Source organism: Schistocerca cancellata, chromosome 4 (assembly GCF_023864275.1).
Source record: "Schistocerca cancellata isolate TAMUIC-IGC-003103 chromosome 4, iqSchCanc2.1, whole genome shotgun sequence".
Lineage (NCBI taxonomy): Eukaryota > Metazoa > Arthropoda > Insecta > Orthoptera > Acrididae > Schistocerca > Schistocerca cancellata.
In genome coordinates, this window is record NC_064629.1 from 445922640 (window position 1) to 445940139 (window position 17500).

Consider the following 17500-nt stretch of genomic DNA (forward strand, 5'->3'; position numbering starts at 1 on the left):
GTGGTAAAGTATTGCTGTTTCTTTCAGAACTTAGTGATGAGACTGCTGTGAACAATAGTGTCTTCTGAGATGACAGCAGCTATTTTCACAGGATTGCACACACATGTTCCTGGTTCTTCAGACACCCGTGTACTGTATGATGCCTCAAGTAGCCTGCTAAATTGCCTGGTGTTAATCCACTAGGAAATGCTTGGGACTATTTGGAATCATGGGTGAAAGATTGCAATCGGCATCCCTGAAATTTGGTATCTCTACAAGATCTAATCATCAGTTGGCTTCATCTGGATATGGCATACTCAAAGAAACTTGTGGACTTCTTTCTTGCTGAATTGAGTCCATTTTCAAGGCTAGAAGTGGCATTACATTGTATTAGACTGATGTCTCCTAAGTTTGACTAATTTTTTGCCCAGTGTGCTTATTTGAAATTGACAAAACCAATGCCAGTTTGGTACAGTGCTTGTATTATCAATAACTAGTGTGCTTATCCCAAGCACCAACAAGGCACTTTGTGAAATGTACAATATTGGTAGTGATGATGCCAAGAAGTTTACAAGAAGTGAATGCCATTGATTTTATGAAGCTGTTCTTAACATTGCAAAATTCTGAAAAGAGTAATTGTGAACAACAAGCATATCCCAGTAACATTCCAAATGTTGTTTGAGACTTTAGATGGAAAATGTGCTGTTTGCTCTTGTTGGGTGTAGTCCTCAGCTTGTGCAGTGGCATAAGGATATATGTATTTCTAAAGTATGTCACCTTTATAGACGTATACAGTCCAGTTCAATATAGAAAGGAATCGAGCTCTTTGTTATAATGTCTCGTAAACCCTTTTCTTTGTCTGAAAGCAATCTTTCAACAGATGTTTAATGAGTAACAATGGGTTCTTCATCCTAGTCAAATGAGAAAAATTATGCTGTCACAGATCTCATCTGTGATTGCCCAGCTCTTGAGTGTACACATTTGACAGAATGCTTTTTTCAGGATTTGTCGTATTGCCCAAAGATTGCTCTTAGTAGGTGCATTATATCATGAGGTACCAATGTTTGTGGAGGCTTGTGAGTGAGTATGTGTTTTGGGTACTGTGTTTTATGATTAAGAAATGTTTATGGTTAGAATTGTCTGTTATCAACAGTTTAAGCTACAATGAACTTGTATCTATTTGCACTAGTAGCTGCTGCCTTGTGGCAGATTTTTAAGTGCTCCCCCCCCCCCCCCCCCTCCCCAAGATCATACTTAATCATATGTACCACAAAATGTCAAGCATACTGATTGAGTGGAAGCTGTCTCATTTTGAGCAAAGCTGTAATACTATCTTAGGAAATCATTCCTTTTGAAAATTCTGAAGTTAATGTTTAACTTGAATATCTTAGTGCTTTATTAGCCATGGTCATATCAGAGAAAGATTGGTTAATGAACTCTATAGATATAGTTGGGTTTTTAAATTTTAAAAGAATGAATCAATTTTAGATGTGAAATTGTACCTGTAAATGAGCTATACATAATTAGCATTTGGTTTGTGATTTCAGGTGCAGAACTGATGGAGAGAGTAGTAGCAGTGAGAGCCTAATTGATGGTAATTTTAGGTATATATCAGGCAGCCCTACCTTAAGCAGCACAACACCTGATGAGAAATTTACCTCACAGAGTCATGCAGAGAAAAGTCTTGCCCGTATGGAGAACTACTTTCAAAGTGGGCAGTTGACTGATGTAACATTGGTTGCAGGTAACTTACATGTAGTATAAATGAAGAAGATAATTTAAATGGTTCCCTTTTTTTTATGGTGACCTAAAGAAGGTAGTGCTTTGCATGTTGTGGAACAATTGAGGAGTTAAAAGGTGTGTTTATTTAGTAAAGTGTATAACTACCAAACAATAGAACACTTTATTTGGGATAAAGAAGTTTCAGAAAAAGCAAAAGAGTTATTACTTCCTATTGTCACCAATGGAGGAGAAACATGGACAATGACAGAAAGGGACTGGAGCAGACTGCAAGCAGGGGAAATTAAATTTCTCAGAGCAGTTAAGGGAAAAGCAAGAATGGACTGAGTAAGGAATGTACAGATTAGAAAGGACCTTAAAAAAGAAAATATGAGAGAAGAAATTGAAAAAAAGAGATTAAGATGGTACTGGCATGTTAAGAGGATGTGTGGGCAAAGACTTCCCAAAATTATGGAAGAACTAAAGATGGATGGAAAAAGACCTAGAGGACACCCAAGAACACGGTGGAAAATGGGAGTGGAAATATCTGTGGAAAGGATAGGTGTGACCTGGCAGGAAGCGGAGGAAGAAAAGTGGTGGGAGGACCAAGCAAAATGAAGAGAACTCGTCAGCACCCAGACCCGACAGTAGTTGGAGCAGGATCTGGATACAGCTACTCTCGCAGGATCAGATATAACTTCGGAGACAGGGAATGTTTTGTGGACTCCCATGGAATACAACCAACATATAGAATATATATGAGAAGACACAGGGAAAATTTCAGTTTTGAATACAATTTGTTTAGAGAAGTGTGATTTGAGCCTTAAGCACGACAGTTACAATCTAAATAAGCATGTGAGTGGTAACCATATAGTTTTAATTATCACCCTGAAAAATGAAGCTGTGACCATGAAAGTTTGTGAATGTGTTAGTCCACGTACATTCGCCCTCGGATGCGACACACTTTTTCCAGCGATGACTGGCTTAATGGAGACCTTGGCTGTTGAAGTTCGAAGTCCACGTCTTGGATGTTCAGGAAACGTTCCACCCTGAGTATCATCTAGTTGTCATCCTGGAAATCACTTCCATGCAGTGGTTTCTTCTTTTGATGAAAGAGGAAAAAGTTACTCTGTGCTATGTCACAAAAATCAGGTGGGGGGGGGGGGGGGTTACTCTACATCTACGTACGAACTCCACATGGTGCTGCATGTCAGAGGTTACTTTGTACCATTATTAGTCATTTCTTTTCCTGTTCCACTCACTAATGTAGTGAGAGGAAACTTCTGTTTATATGCCTCTGTACAAGCCCTAATTTATCTTTTCCTATCTTCATGTTCCTTAACTATATATTCATTGATGGCAGTAGAATTGTTGAGCAGTTAGCTTCAAATACTGATTTATAATACTATTGACTGCTATTAAAATAGCCACAGGCCGATAAAGTTACCGTGTGAAATGAATTTTATTTTGTGACCATGATGGTGTGTGGTGGGAAGGTACAGGGCTAATTTTGTTTCCCTAAAGGTTTCTGTTGAAAGAAAGCAGTAGCAAGATAAACAGGAATTGAACGAAGGTTCTATTAGTAGTCAAGCAAACAGTAATTATATAAAAGGAAATGGTCATCAGCCTAATTAGACCAAGTTGTACTCAGTACGGACGTGATTCATAAAGAAAATTAACTGTGTGTATTGACATTACTTGATACTAAACTTCTGTTTTGTTGATAAGATACTGGTCAGTAGCACAATTTAGCAAGTGATGTACCAGTGAATTGACTTCAACTACACAGGAGAAGTATTAATGTGTTCAGGCAACAACTGGCTCTCGATAATACTTACTACTTATACATTACAGTAGGAAGATAATGATAATTATAAGTGAATTATTACTAATGGTGGAGCAGTACTGACATGGACAAGAAGTTCTTTTGTCAGTTTAATTACAGATTATTACTGCTATTGAAAGAGTTATGAAGTAATTGTATTTTTTGTATTGGTTATTATTTGCAATTCTCAAGGAATATTCACTGTCTTACATTATTTTTTCTCAAATGGAATATTGGGCACGTTGATCTAGTTTCGTTTGAATAATTGTAGCCAGTTGCTTATTCTTCATTGCTGTTGTTATGACATTTAAATTTGGCTCAGCAGTTAGCATGGGGACCCAGAAACTAATTTATCGGTAGATTCAGATCGTGGCTGAACACTTTGTCACAACACAATATGGGGAAACACTGTTAGCTACATAACACATGAAACTGTAAATACTATTATTTCAATAAAAGAATCTTTGAACTGAATTCTTTACCTGTCTGTTCATGAAAACTACGTGGAGTATTTCAAAACTTACGCTTGCTAAATAATTATGTACTTTGCAACTCCACAATGTTTGTTAACATTTTTTTAAGGAAAATAATTACTTTTCAGTTCAGAATAACAGGATTCTAAGATTCATTATAGCTCATGAGATGGTGCCCTGTCTAGGTAAATGACTGAGGATAAAATATGGTGGCCCAATACAGAGTTTACAGAACACAAAATTATTATTGAAAATGAAACCATATAGCTGGTCCATGCAATTATACAGTATTCAACTGATAATGTGAGATGAAGGTGGTGGCATCAGTGATCTCCTGTGCTATTCCAATAAGGGCAGCAAAAGTATCCATGGCTCTTCCTGTGTAACAAGCTCTGAAAATTCTCTTCTTAGCATTGGATTTTCATAGTACAGAGCTAACAAAAGTATGCCATGAATAATAAGCCGCATTACTTCCACATATAAGGCTATGTTACATAATCTTGCAGTTCTTCTCACCTCTTTCAGTTTGCAAGATGTGCACTCTTTACCTGCTAGCCACTGACTTACTTGTGCCACGCAGGAGCCTTGCAGTTTGACTGCCAGATCCACCTTTTCTTTTTTCGCCTGGACATTTTCATTGAGGAGGAAGTTCCCTCCAAGTTCTATATGATTACAAACCTACTTCCCCAATGCACGAACCAGTATTACAATTACATTTTTAGCTTTTACTTTCTTTCACAGCACATTACTTTTGACACCACATCCGTAAATTAATTACAATTATATAAATTATCATAAATAATCAATAAAACATTTATATGGATGTTACATCAAAGTGCATAGTTATACAGAAATCACATTAAGTAAAAACAGAAAAAGAAGTTAGATACGACCATTATTGGAAGTATTGATAATTTGTTACAGACTCTCAAAATTTTTTCAATAGTACCTCCTGAAAAGAAGTTTGTCTTCCCTCCACAGATTCCCCTTTGAGTCCATGAAGCATCTCCATAGTACTTGTATGCTGATCGAACTTACCAGTAACAAAACAGCAGCATGCCTCTGAATTGCTGTGATGTCTTCCTGTAATCTGATCTGGTGGGGATCCCATGTTATAACCTTTATAGCTGAGCTAACATACAGAAGTTGACCGTTTGACTTCCCTACTACCATCCTTATAAGCTCACTCAGTTCATATTGCTTTGCAGAATTATGCTCACATATTTAATCGATGTGATGTGTCAAGCAACTCACTACTAACACTGTATTTGAATTTTAAAAGATTGGTTTTCCTTCTCATCTGCATTACCTCACATTTTTTCTACATTTAAAGCAAGTTGCCTTTTGTCGCACCAACTAGAAATTCTGTCAAGATCATTTTCTATCCTCCTATAGTCACTCACTGGTAACTACTTCTCTTACATAACAGTGTCATCAGCAAACAGCCACAAATTGCAGCTCGTCCTGTCCATCAGATTATTTATGTAAAGTGAGAATAAGAGTGGTCCTATCACACTTCCCTGGGCCACTCCTGGTTGTAGTCAACTGTGATCCCTGTTATCAACACATTATTGGTGATTGGTGTCAGCAGTTTCCCCAAAGCACATCGTGTGTACCATGCTTCACGAAAACATGGTTTGGCTGCAGTCTTAAGTACTCTAGTATTATATATCTTGCTCACCTAGCTGACAACCATACCAACAACCAGCACAAGATATGATTGTATCTCATTCATATGACATGCTTAATTATTAAATTTGCTCTTGTGACAGGATCTTCTCTTATCTTCCACCACAGCACTCCCCGTATTCTGCTCCTTGGGGGCTCATGACAATTTCATGAGTATGCATATGGTGAGCATGGGACTCCTAGCTATTGCAGCACTATTTCCTTTTCTGTGATGCAATCTCTCATCTCTGACTATCATTCTTTCACCCTCTCTTTTTCTTGCGGTGGCAGCATTTGATGTCGATCTGGGTATTCCCTAGATTCTGCCTTCCGTTCTTGGAATATTCTTTCATTCACTACCTTTTGGCTGAAGTAATTTGTCGTCCACTTCTGGGTTTGACCTCTATTTTCCAAATTATTCTATTGTATGGATCGACTGGGAAAGAAAACCTAAAATTGCATGTACTACATGCAGTGTTATAGATCATCTGTGCACACTACCTGCCCTTATTTGTGCTTCAAAGCCAATGTGATTGGCAATCTGACGCAATAGGGTCATTATGTAACCTTTCAGTTGAGCCCCTGACCACACAAGGATCACATTGCAGATACGTCATGGAGTAGATGCCCCTCTTCATGGGCTATCAGGACTTCTAGCAACAACAATTGTGGCAGATGGCCTGTAGTGTGGCTGGGTGGCACCTGTGGGGAGAGCCGTGATTGGAATAGATGGCATCAGGGCGGACATTTTTCACATGAAATGCGTTATCTTAGACCAGAGCAATCACGGTTTTGTTGATCTGGTCATCTTTTCAGTCAGGAGTCTCTGGGAATGAAACAGTTTCTTCTGTATTCAAACTGGTTGGGATATATTTACTGTAACAAAGCCATTACTTTTTGTGGAACCTGTTGAAGATAAATTTGTAGAAGTCAAGTCATTGGGAAAAATACAAAATGGATTGCTACTGATTAATGCCCCCTCTGCTGCACAATTGACAGTTCTTCAGGTGTTTAAATGTATGGGGGACATACCAGTGACCATTGTCCCAAGGTTAGTAGAATAGATACAGGTGCCTTTCTCTTGGTACATGAATCTTATGTTCAGCATGCTGAGTTCACTGGCTCCAGTGGCAGTTGCAGCTGTACCTGGCTCACAAATCACACTGTTTACAAAATGGATGGGTGTCAAAGTCCTTCCTTAGTTCTGTTAAAGCACTCATTTCCTCACTCATTCATATGCTAATCATGTTGTTCTGCCTGTGGTATACATAAATAAAAACTTCCTAGAGCAAAAAGGAAAGTACAATGTCCAGTTAACAAGGACATCGGCATATAAAAGTTCCATTACAAATAGTGTCATAAAAATTTACAACAGTTCCTCACATAAAATAAAAATTATTTCATCCTTCTCACTTTTTAGTGAAACCCGAAGATCATTTTTACTTGATAACTGTTTCTGTTCCATAGCAGAATCTCTACAACATGTGAAACACAAAACTTGAAACAAAATGCAAAATATACTACTGCAAGTAGTGCAAGCTGTATTCTAGATAGTCAATCAAAAACTCGTTCCTCAGAAAGAGCACACTTATTTTTACATAACAATGAATACTATAAAATTTACTTCTTCTAAATAAGACAGTATCAGTACCTAATACAAAATGCGGAAGTTAGTAAAAAATATTTTGATCCAGAGAGACATCGACTGGAAACGCATCATGTGTTATCTTATGAATCTATGTCTCTACTCATTGCACTACACCAATGATGAATGATAATATGACCCTATTTTACATCTTACCATTTCCTGAAAGCTTTAATCATAGATATACACTACTGGCCATTAAAATTGCTACACCAAGAAGAAATGCAGATGAGAAACGGGTATTCATTGGACAAAGATATTATACTAGAACTGACATGTGATTACATTTTCATGCAATTTAGGTGCATAGATCCTGAGAAATCAGTACCCAGAACAACCACCTCTGGCCGTAATACTGGCCTTGATACGCTTGGGCATTGAATCAAACAGAGCTTGGATGGCGTGTACAGGTACAGAATGTAGGCTTTCACGACCGGTTGACATGGCTGTTGATATACTTTCCGGGATGTGAGGTCGTGGTCCAAGAACTTTTCTGCTCCTTACGTTTCGTCCAGGACTGTGCTGGACTTCCTCAGAGGCGCTGCTCCGCTGACTCTTGCCAGTCGGCAAGACTCAGCGGAGCAGCGCCTCTGAGGAAGTCCAGCACAGTCCTGGACGAAACGTAAGGAGCAGAAAAGTTCTTGGACCACGACCTCACATCCCGGAAAGTATATCAACAGCCGTGTACAGGTACAGCTGCCCATGCATCTCCAACACGATACCACAGTTCATCAACAGTAGTGACTGGCGTATTGTGACGAGCCAGTTGCTCAGCCACCATTGACCAGACATTTTCAATTGGTGGTGCTGGCCAGGGCAGCAGTCGAACATTTTCTGTATCCAGAAAGGCCCATACAGGGCCTGCAACACGCGGTCAAGCATTATCCTGCTGAAATGTAGGGTTTCGCAGGGATTGAATGAAGAGTAGAGCCACGGATCCTAACACATCTGAAATGTAACGTCCATTGTTGAAAGTGCCATCAATGCAAACAAGAGGTGACAGAGACATGTAACCAATGGCACCCCATACCATCACGCTGGGTGATAGGCCAGTATGGCAACGACGAATACACACTTTCAATGTGCGCTCATCGCGATGTCGCCAAACACGGATGCGACCATCATGATGCTGTAAACAGAACCTGGATTCATCCGAATTCATATAGTCTGCAAACCCTTACATTTCAGCAGGATAATGCACAACTGTATGTTGCAGGTCCTGTACGGGCCTTTCTGGATACAGAAAATGTTCGACTGTTGCCCTGGCCAGCACATTCATGCACCCAGGTTTGTCGTTACGTGCACCATCGCAGGCGCTCCTGTCTGTGATGCAGTGTCAAGGGTAACCGCAGCCATGGTCTCAGAGCTGATAGTCCATGCTCCTGCAAACGTCATCGAACTGTTCGTGCAGGTGGTTGTTGTCTTGCAAACGTCCCTATCTGTTGACTCAGGGATCGAGACGTGGCTGCACGATCCGTTACAGCCACGTGGATAAGATGTCTGTCATCTCGACTGCTAGTGATACGAGGCTGTTGGGATCCAGCATGACGTTCCTTATTACCCTCCTGAACCCACCAATTCCATATTCTGCTAACAGTCATTGGATCTTGACCAACGCGAGCAACAATGTCACGATACGATAAACTGCAATCGCGATAGGCTACAGTCTGACCTTTATCAAAGTCGGAAACGTGATGGCAACGCCAGTCGAGGGTTGTATGTGTATGAGAAATTGGTTGGAAACTTCCTCATGTCAGCACATTGTAGGTGTCGCCACTGGTGCCAACCTTGTGTGAATGATCTGAAAAGCTAATCATTTGCATATCACAGCATCTTCTTCCTGTTGGTTAAATTTTGCGTCCGTAGCACGTCATCTTCGTGGTGTAGCAATTTTAATGGCCAGTAGTTTATTATTCACTGATATTTAATTATAACAAATTGTATCAAGAACAATGCATTTTTATGGGTTCTTGATGTGCCATTGCCTTGAAATGGCGTACTTTCATTAATTTTCACAAGTTACAACAATTCTTTAACCACCAATATATCTTTTCCCATCATTTTATGACAACAAATCATATACTTAACAATGGGTTTTTGAGATACCCTCAATTTGCTGGTTCTTAAAAACAGCATCTGTACATATGGGCTTTTAATGAAAATATGGCGTCTTGAGACAGTGTACTGAAGAGAGATGGTGTCATGTGATGTAAGTGGCATTCTTCCATCTCATTGGAGGTGCATATTTAGAATATGTGATATGCTAGATATGTACATTTGGAAAGACTCCCCAAGATGGTGTCGGGTGTTCTTTTATTGTCGGGGCACACAGTTTCAAATACCGGTTCCATGGCCATTTTTCGGTCTTCACAGCTGAGCTATTTGCTCTCTATCAGGCTGTTCTTTACATTCTGCCCCTTGTCATCTGCTCTGATTTCCTGAGTGCCATCCAGAGCGTCGGTGATCCGTATCCGGTTCACCCTTTCGTGCACCAGATCCAACGCTCTCTTCAGCAGCTGGCAGACGACGGTTCTCCGGTTACCTTTATGTGGGTTCCTGGCCATTTTGGTATCTCTGGGAACTAAGATGCAGATGCCGCAGCCAAGGCTGCGGTCCTCCAGCCTCGGACAGCTTCTTGTTATGTGCCTTCATCTGATTTTAGCAGGGTTATTTGTCAGTGCATTTTATCGCTATGGCATGCCGATTGGTCTACACTTACTGAAAACAAGCTTCGGGCCTTGAAACCTCTCGCCACGGCTTGGACGACCTCTTCACGCCCTTCTCGGCGGGAGGGGGTCGTTTTGGCCCGGTTACGGATTGGCCACTGCCGGTTCAGCCGCCGCCATCTGCTGACGGCTGCGCCGGTGCCGTTCTGCCCATGTGGGCAATTGCTGACGGTACACCACATTTTAATGTTGTGTCCGAATTTTAATACACTGCGTATTGATCTTGGCCTGCCATGTACTCTGGATGAAATTTTAGCAGATGACCCAGGAGCAGCTGCTCGTGTTCTTCGTTTTATCCACTTGACAAACCTGTCTAAGGACATTTGATTATGCTGTTTTCTTTTAATCCTTTGCCTGTTCATGTGCCTTTTATAGTGTTGTCTTTTTTAGTTGCTGTCTTAACATTGTGCCTCACGGTGCATTCATAATTTAGTCTGGGCACTAATGACCACTGTAGTTGTGCGCCCTTAAAAAAAACCTCCCCAACATGCTTTTGGCACATTATGATGTCAGAAATGCAACACACTCAGTCTTGACATTCAGATGCACTGTCTGTTTGCTGATGGCTTAGCATTTAAAGGAAATGTCCTGGAAAAAGTTAATCATGGTGTACAGGTATAATGTGAGACCCAAGGTGCTTCTGATGCTTGCGCTTTGATCATGTGTCATCCTGCTGCATAACAGATATAAAATTTGGTAACTGTGGACTATCAGTTCTTCTGAAAAACCACCTTTGTGTGTTAGTTGTGTGTAACACGGGTGTGGTGTGTGTACTGTAAGACCTTCAGTACACACACCATCAGATTATTTGTCATGTCGCTCTAACGAAGTAGGCGAGTGTCAGCAATATGTCTCGTGGTCTTACCGTGGCGTGTTTATCTTCTGCTGTTAGGTCAGACGATAGAAATGCCACTTGTACGCTTAGAGTAGCTGATTGACGGTGACCAACTTTAAACAGAACTTGATTAATTTTCACATACATTTATTAAAATAACAACAAGCATAAAAATTACTTAACTTGGTTCTGGATGCTATTTACAACTGACAATCTGAAGTTCCTTTGGTATTGGTACGTTAATCTTATTCTCACATATATCTCTGATACTTGACAAAAGTGTCTATACCTTTATCTTCATGGCTATGTACAGGAATATGGTAATCTTATTAGGCGCAGACTGAAACTTGACTATAGACTGGTACAGACAAATGTAGAACTCGTACAGACTGGTACAGACTAATGCAGACGGGTACAGACTGGTGCAGACAAATGCAGGCTGACTAATCGGAGGTCTGTACACTCGATATAATACCTCGTGCATTCATGTATCACTGCGCGAGTGTGATCCGCGAGGAGAAAAGGTTCTACGTTAGCAGCAATCTCATTGGCTGTGTTACATATTAATATGCGGATCGGCGGAAGCAGAATTTGGTCCGTCTCTATGGCAGCGCCATCTTGTTGTGTGGAGACGGACGAGCGTTGCGCCTGCCCTGTTGTGCTTAGCGAGGCAAGCTCTAGTGGGAAAGTTGTGTAGGCGCTGACAACGCTGAACGATGTACACAACAAGGGGTTTGTCCAGTCTTCAAGAAAGAAAAGAAAATACTGGAATTAAAATTCATTGACTGCCTGTCCCGAACTGAGCATATATGAAGGCCCACATGCTGTTGATATGACATACAGTTATGCAAATGTTACAGCCATTACTCCCACTACCTCAATTTTTTTGAAACCAGTTTTCCCATCGCCCTTCTATCTTGTGGCTCCCATGACACCATCTTTGGGAACCATTTCTCCCACCTGACTGGAGGAGCAACTTCCTCCTTCTGTGTCTGTCAGTGACAGGGCTCCCTCTCAGGAGTACTCTCCCCAGAAATCCACAGATCAGAGGCGTGACGCCAGCCAGTGGCTGAAAGCACCATGATCTGTGGACCCCAGGTCTGCCTGCTCTTTGTCCACCTCCATGTGCATCACAGATAGGTCCTCACATGAATCCTTACCATCAAAGGTTGCGAAAGCAGAGGAGGAGAACTGGGACAAGGCTACTCGTGTGACACTGGAGACACCCGATACCCCCATGCCATTGGATTTTGAACCAATGCTCATTGAGGTGGGTCCATCCCCATCAGTGACAAGCAATGATCCTGGAGTGTGACCAGTCCTTCTGATCCCTTCATGCCAAACCTAGACAGCTGTAACGCTGATCATTCAGTCGAACTGTAACGGATATTACTGTCAATTGCGAGAATGACAACACTTTATTTCCTCCTGCTCTGCAATTTGCATTGCTCTACAAGAAACACATTTCACTGACTGTTCCCCAACACTCCATGGTTATTGTGCATTTTATTGGAACTGTGCTGGTCCTGAGAGGCCATCTGGAGGGATGTGTACATTGGTTTGCACAGATGTAGTCGGTGAGTGGATTACTCTTTGCACCACATTGGAAGCAAGAGCATTACGAGAGCAAACGACCTCAGCTATCACCATTTGCAATATTTACATACCACCTGGCAGACCACGTAATTAAGTTGAACACCTTAATCGAACTCGTCCCCCACCCCCTCACCCGTTTGTCCTACTTGGTGATTTCAGTGCGCACCACCCCTTGTGGGGGAATATCACTTCATCTGTTAGGGGACTCCTACTACACCAACTTCTTACCAACTATGATCTGTCTCTCCTCAGTGATGGTACTCTTACCCACATTAGTACTGCTTGTGGCACCTTTTCAGCTATTGGTCTAATGGTCACTATGTGATGATCTTTGTGACAGCGATCACTTTCAATGATCGTTTCATTTCCTTGTTGCTGCCGAACTACCACATTGAGTGCTTTGAAGACTCATCTGGTATTTGTATGCCTCTGTTGTTACCTTCACCCCCCCCCCCCCCTCCCTCCCTCTGTCAGATTGCATTTAAGAGTTGGTGCAAGATGTTTCTGATGTGATCACATACTCCACTGGAACTACTATTCTCCTTCCTGCATGTCCTCTCCACCAACAGTTGGTGCCATGATGGTCTGAAGACATTGCAATAGCTGTTCAGGATCACTGAAGAGCCTTGCAATGTTTCAGTGACATCCTTCACAGACCAGCCATATCGCTTTTAAGTGACTTCATACTAGGTTTCACTATATAATTAAACACAGTAAGAAGGAATGATGGGAGTGCTACATCTCCTCTGTGGGAACATATGCCTCTTCATTGCAGGTGTGAGCTAAGCTCCGTAGTCTTCTGGCTGGCAAACAATCAACAACTCTTCCAGGTCTTGTTCTTCAAGGTGGTCTTAGTACTGATGAGTCAGTTCCTGCTGAACACCTTGTGAGCCACTTTGCAACAGCATCTGCACCCTCATCTTATCCAGCTCCTTTCCACTGCAAAATGGACAAGTTGCAGACATCCCTCACCAAGCCAAATCGTCTAATGAACCTTTCACTGACTGTGAACTGCTTCAGGCTTTTGGATCATCTCCCGTTACAACCTCAGACCATCATTCAATTCAAAGTAAGGTGATCCAACACCTATATGTTCCCCAAAGGCTATGCCGAGGGAAGAGGGGCAAACCAGATGTCAGGGTGTGAAACACTTTGTCCAACACTTTGTATGTACTCAGACTATTGGAGTTTTCTGCAGTGAAACTTTTTTTTTGTCAGAGACATTGAAGGCAAATATGGGGAAGTTGAGTATCTGGGAAGAATGTGAATGGCCATTATTAATTAAAACTTCCTCTGCTGCCCAGTCTACAGCTCTCCAGGCATCTGATCATCTAGATGACATACCTGTGACCATTGCCCAACACAAAATTTTGAACATGTTCCACGGAATCATCTTCCACAGAGACCTTATGGTCCAAACAGATTATGAGCTCCAGACTAATCTCTAGGGGGGGAAGTGTACATTTTAGAAGACATGTACGAAAGGTGCCCAAGGGTAATTGTATGGATACAGGCACCTTTATATTAGCCTTTGAAAGAAATATCATCCTGGAGAAAGTTAAGGTCATGATTAACAGGTGTGATGTGAAACTATATGCCCCACACCACCTTTGAGGTGCTTGGGATGTTTACACTTAAGGCATATGTCATGCTGCTGCACGGCAGACCCAAAATTTGGCAACTGTAGATGATCATTCCAAGAAGGTAGTGCTGGTTAACATCCATCTTTGTGTGCCAACTGCACAGAACATCACCCTCCATGTTCGCCAGTCTGCCCAATTCTAAAGAAAGAACAAGATCCAAGAATACAAATCTATTGACCACCTGACATATTTTGAGACCTGGAAGAAATACGAATGCATACATCCTGTGATTATGATTATCAGTTACTACACTAACATCATGGCAGTCATCTCCCTCCACTTTCCTTCCTCTATCTTCCCCAAACCAGATCTCCCAACACCCTTCTCTCCCATGGCTTTTGCCGTAACTTGTTTGGGAATCACTTCCCACACCCGGGCAGAAAAGCATTCTCCTTTTTTGGTGTCTACCATTGACATGGCTCCCTCTCATGATCCCACTTCCCAGCAGCTCCAGGACTGGAGGCCCTATGCCAAACAATGGCTGAAGGAGTCACAGCCTGTGGATCCCAGGTCTGTTGATCTTCATCTGTCGCCACACACTATGTGGATAGCCCCTTGATTGAACCTTGCCCATCAAAGGTTACAACAGAAAATAAGAACCCTGCCCTCTGAAGTCAGATTCTGAGCCAGTGTTTATGGGTGTGGTTCTATCCCCACTGGCGACAGACAGTGATCCTGCGGCATGACTGGTCCTCATTACCCCTTCACACCTAACATGGCCACCAGTCACGTGATTGTTCAGTGGAACTAATGGGGTCTACTGTCCTCTGCCAGAACTACACCACCTTAATTTCCTCCTCTTCTGCAGCTTGCAATGCTCTCCAAGAAACGCACTTCACTGATGACCACTCTCCGGCGCTCCATCGTTATCATGTAATCTGTTGGATCTGTGCTGGTCCCATTAGGGCATCTGGGGGAGTCTGTACTTTGGGCATCAGATTTCATTTACCATTTGCAATGTTTATTTACCTCCAGGTAGACCACTTACTTAAGCTACATTGACTACATCAATCCAGCAATTCTACTGTGGTTTTCTTCTGCTAGGGGACTTCAATACACAGCACCCCATATGAGGGAATACCAATTCATCTGATATGGGCTTTTTAATCAACCAGCCTCTCACAAACCATGATCTGTGCATCCTGAATGATGGTTCTCCTTTTCAGTACCTTTTCATCTGTCAATCTAATGATCTCCGTACCTTATCTTGTTGCTTCACTACATGCATCATTATGTGATGACTTTTGCAACAGTGATCAATTTATGGTGATCTCGTCATTTCCTTGCCACCGCCAACAGAGTGAGTACCATGTTGGTCTCCACACAGAGCCAACTGGCCTTCATATGCTTCTGCTGTTACATTTGCTATCTCTCTGTCAGATTGTGTTTGTGAGGTTGTGCAAGGTGTGTCCAAGAGATGATCACCCACAGTGCTGGAACTGCTATTCCCTTTTTAAAAGCCCCCCCCCCCCCCCCCCCCCAAATTGTCGGCTGATGCCATGGTGCACCAAAGACATTGCAGTAGCTGTTCAGGATTTCTGATGAGACCTTAAACGATTCAAGATTCAAATGACATCTTTCGCAGACCAACCTTACCACTTTTAAGCACCTACATGCTAAGGCTCACTATCTCGTCAAACTCAGGGTGCTGATAACCACGCAGTTGAGTGCCCCACAAACCAGTCATCATCACCAGAAGAAGAAATGCTGGGAGTGCTATATCTCCTCCATGGATGTATGCCTCTTCTTCTGAGGTGTGGTCCAAGCTCCATGATCTTATGAACTGTCAACAATTAACAGCTGTTCTGGGTCTTGTTCTACTGAGTGATCTTTGTACCAGTTCATCAGTTTTTGCAGAACACCTTGTAACCCACATTGTGGCATCCTCTTCCTATATGACTACCTGTCTACTGAAGAAGTGACGAGTTCAACACATCCCCGTATGTTTCACTCTCCACCAAGCTAAATCCTATAATGAAACTGACTGGGAACTATTTCAGGCTGTTGGCTCATCTCACCTAAATGTTCCCCAAAGACAACGTCTCCTCAGGGTCTTCAATGACCTTTGGCTCCAAGGTGCCTTCCCCATGCACTGGCAAGGTAGCACAGTTGTCCCAATCCTTAAGCAGCCATGCAAGAACCCCATGTCTCTTGACAGTTACTGGCCAATTAGCCTGACCGAGCGAGGTGGCGCAGTGGTTAGACACTGGACTCGCATTCGGGAGGACGACGGTTCAATCCCGCGTCCGGCCATCTTGATTTAGGTTTTCCGTGATTTCCCTAAATCGCTCCAGGCAAATGCCGGGATGGTTCCTTTCAAAAGGGCACGGCCGACTTCCTTCCCTCATTCGATGAGACCGATGACCTCGCTGTCTGGTCTCCTTCCCCAAACCAACCAACCAACCAATTAGCCTGACTAAAATACTCTATAAGCTGCTTGAAGGGGTGGTTGCCCTCAGGTTATGCTGGGTTCAGAAATCATGGGCCCTTTCGTCCCCATATCAGTGTAATTTCTGGGAGGAATGATTCACTACCAATCATCTACTTAGGTTGGAAACAGCAATTCAACAGGCCTGTTCTAAACTTTAACACCAACACATTATCACAGTCTTTTGAGATCTGCATGAGGTGTATGACACCAGTTGGCATCATCATATTTTACTTACCCTCCATGACTGTGGCCTTTGATGCCCCATATAGATTTTTATTTGTCAGTTTTTATCCCACTGTTTGTTCTGGGTTAGGGTCGGCACTTCACTCAACTCCACACGGGTCCAAGAGAACAGCATCTCACAGGGCTCTGTATTGAGTGTCACTATCTTCCTCTTCACCAGGAATAGGCTAGTCGCTTTTGTTGGGCCACTGGTGACTCCCGTGTTGTATGTCGACAATATTTGCATTTGGTACAGCTCCCACTCGGTAGCCTTTGCTGAATGCAAGCTCCAAGGTGCCATCTGGCAGGCATCTGCATGGACTCTTTCCCATGGTTTCCAGTTCCTAAAAAACTGCAGGTCAAGCATTTCTGCCATATTACCGCTGTAGATTCAGGCCCAGAACTCTACTTGGGTGCCCAGCACATGAACGCTGTAGTGCAGTCCTATTTTTTGGGCCTCATCTTTGATAAAAAATGGACTTGGCTGCTCCACATTCATCACCTGAAGACTAGCAGCAGGCGGAAACTTAACACTCTCTGCTTCCTTGCCCACACATGTTGGGTTGCGGATCATGCTACTCTTACCTGTATTTACTGGGCCCTTGTTTTGTCCCGACTGGACTGTGGTTGCTACGTTTTTAGCTTGGTGGTTGCTTCAGCTTTGAAACTGCTAGACTCGGTGTACCATCATGGCATGCATCTGGCCACTGGTACCTTCCGGACTAGTCTCACAGTCAG

At 42.5% G+C, this 17500-nt stretch overlaps 1 protein-coding gene across 1 annotated transcript in view; it reads left to right on the top strand.

The window, feature by feature from the left end:
* The window catches only part of LOC126183561 (kelch-like protein 5), a 328711-nt gene that overhangs the window by 179928 nt on the left and 131283 nt on the right, over window positions 1–17500 (top strand). Inside the window, exon 4 of the mRNA XM_049925639.1 lies at window positions 1527–1723. Coding sequence (XP_049781596.1) covers window positions 1527–1723 — 197 coding nt within the window. The remainder of the gene's footprint in view (window positions 1–1526; window positions 1724–17500) is intronic.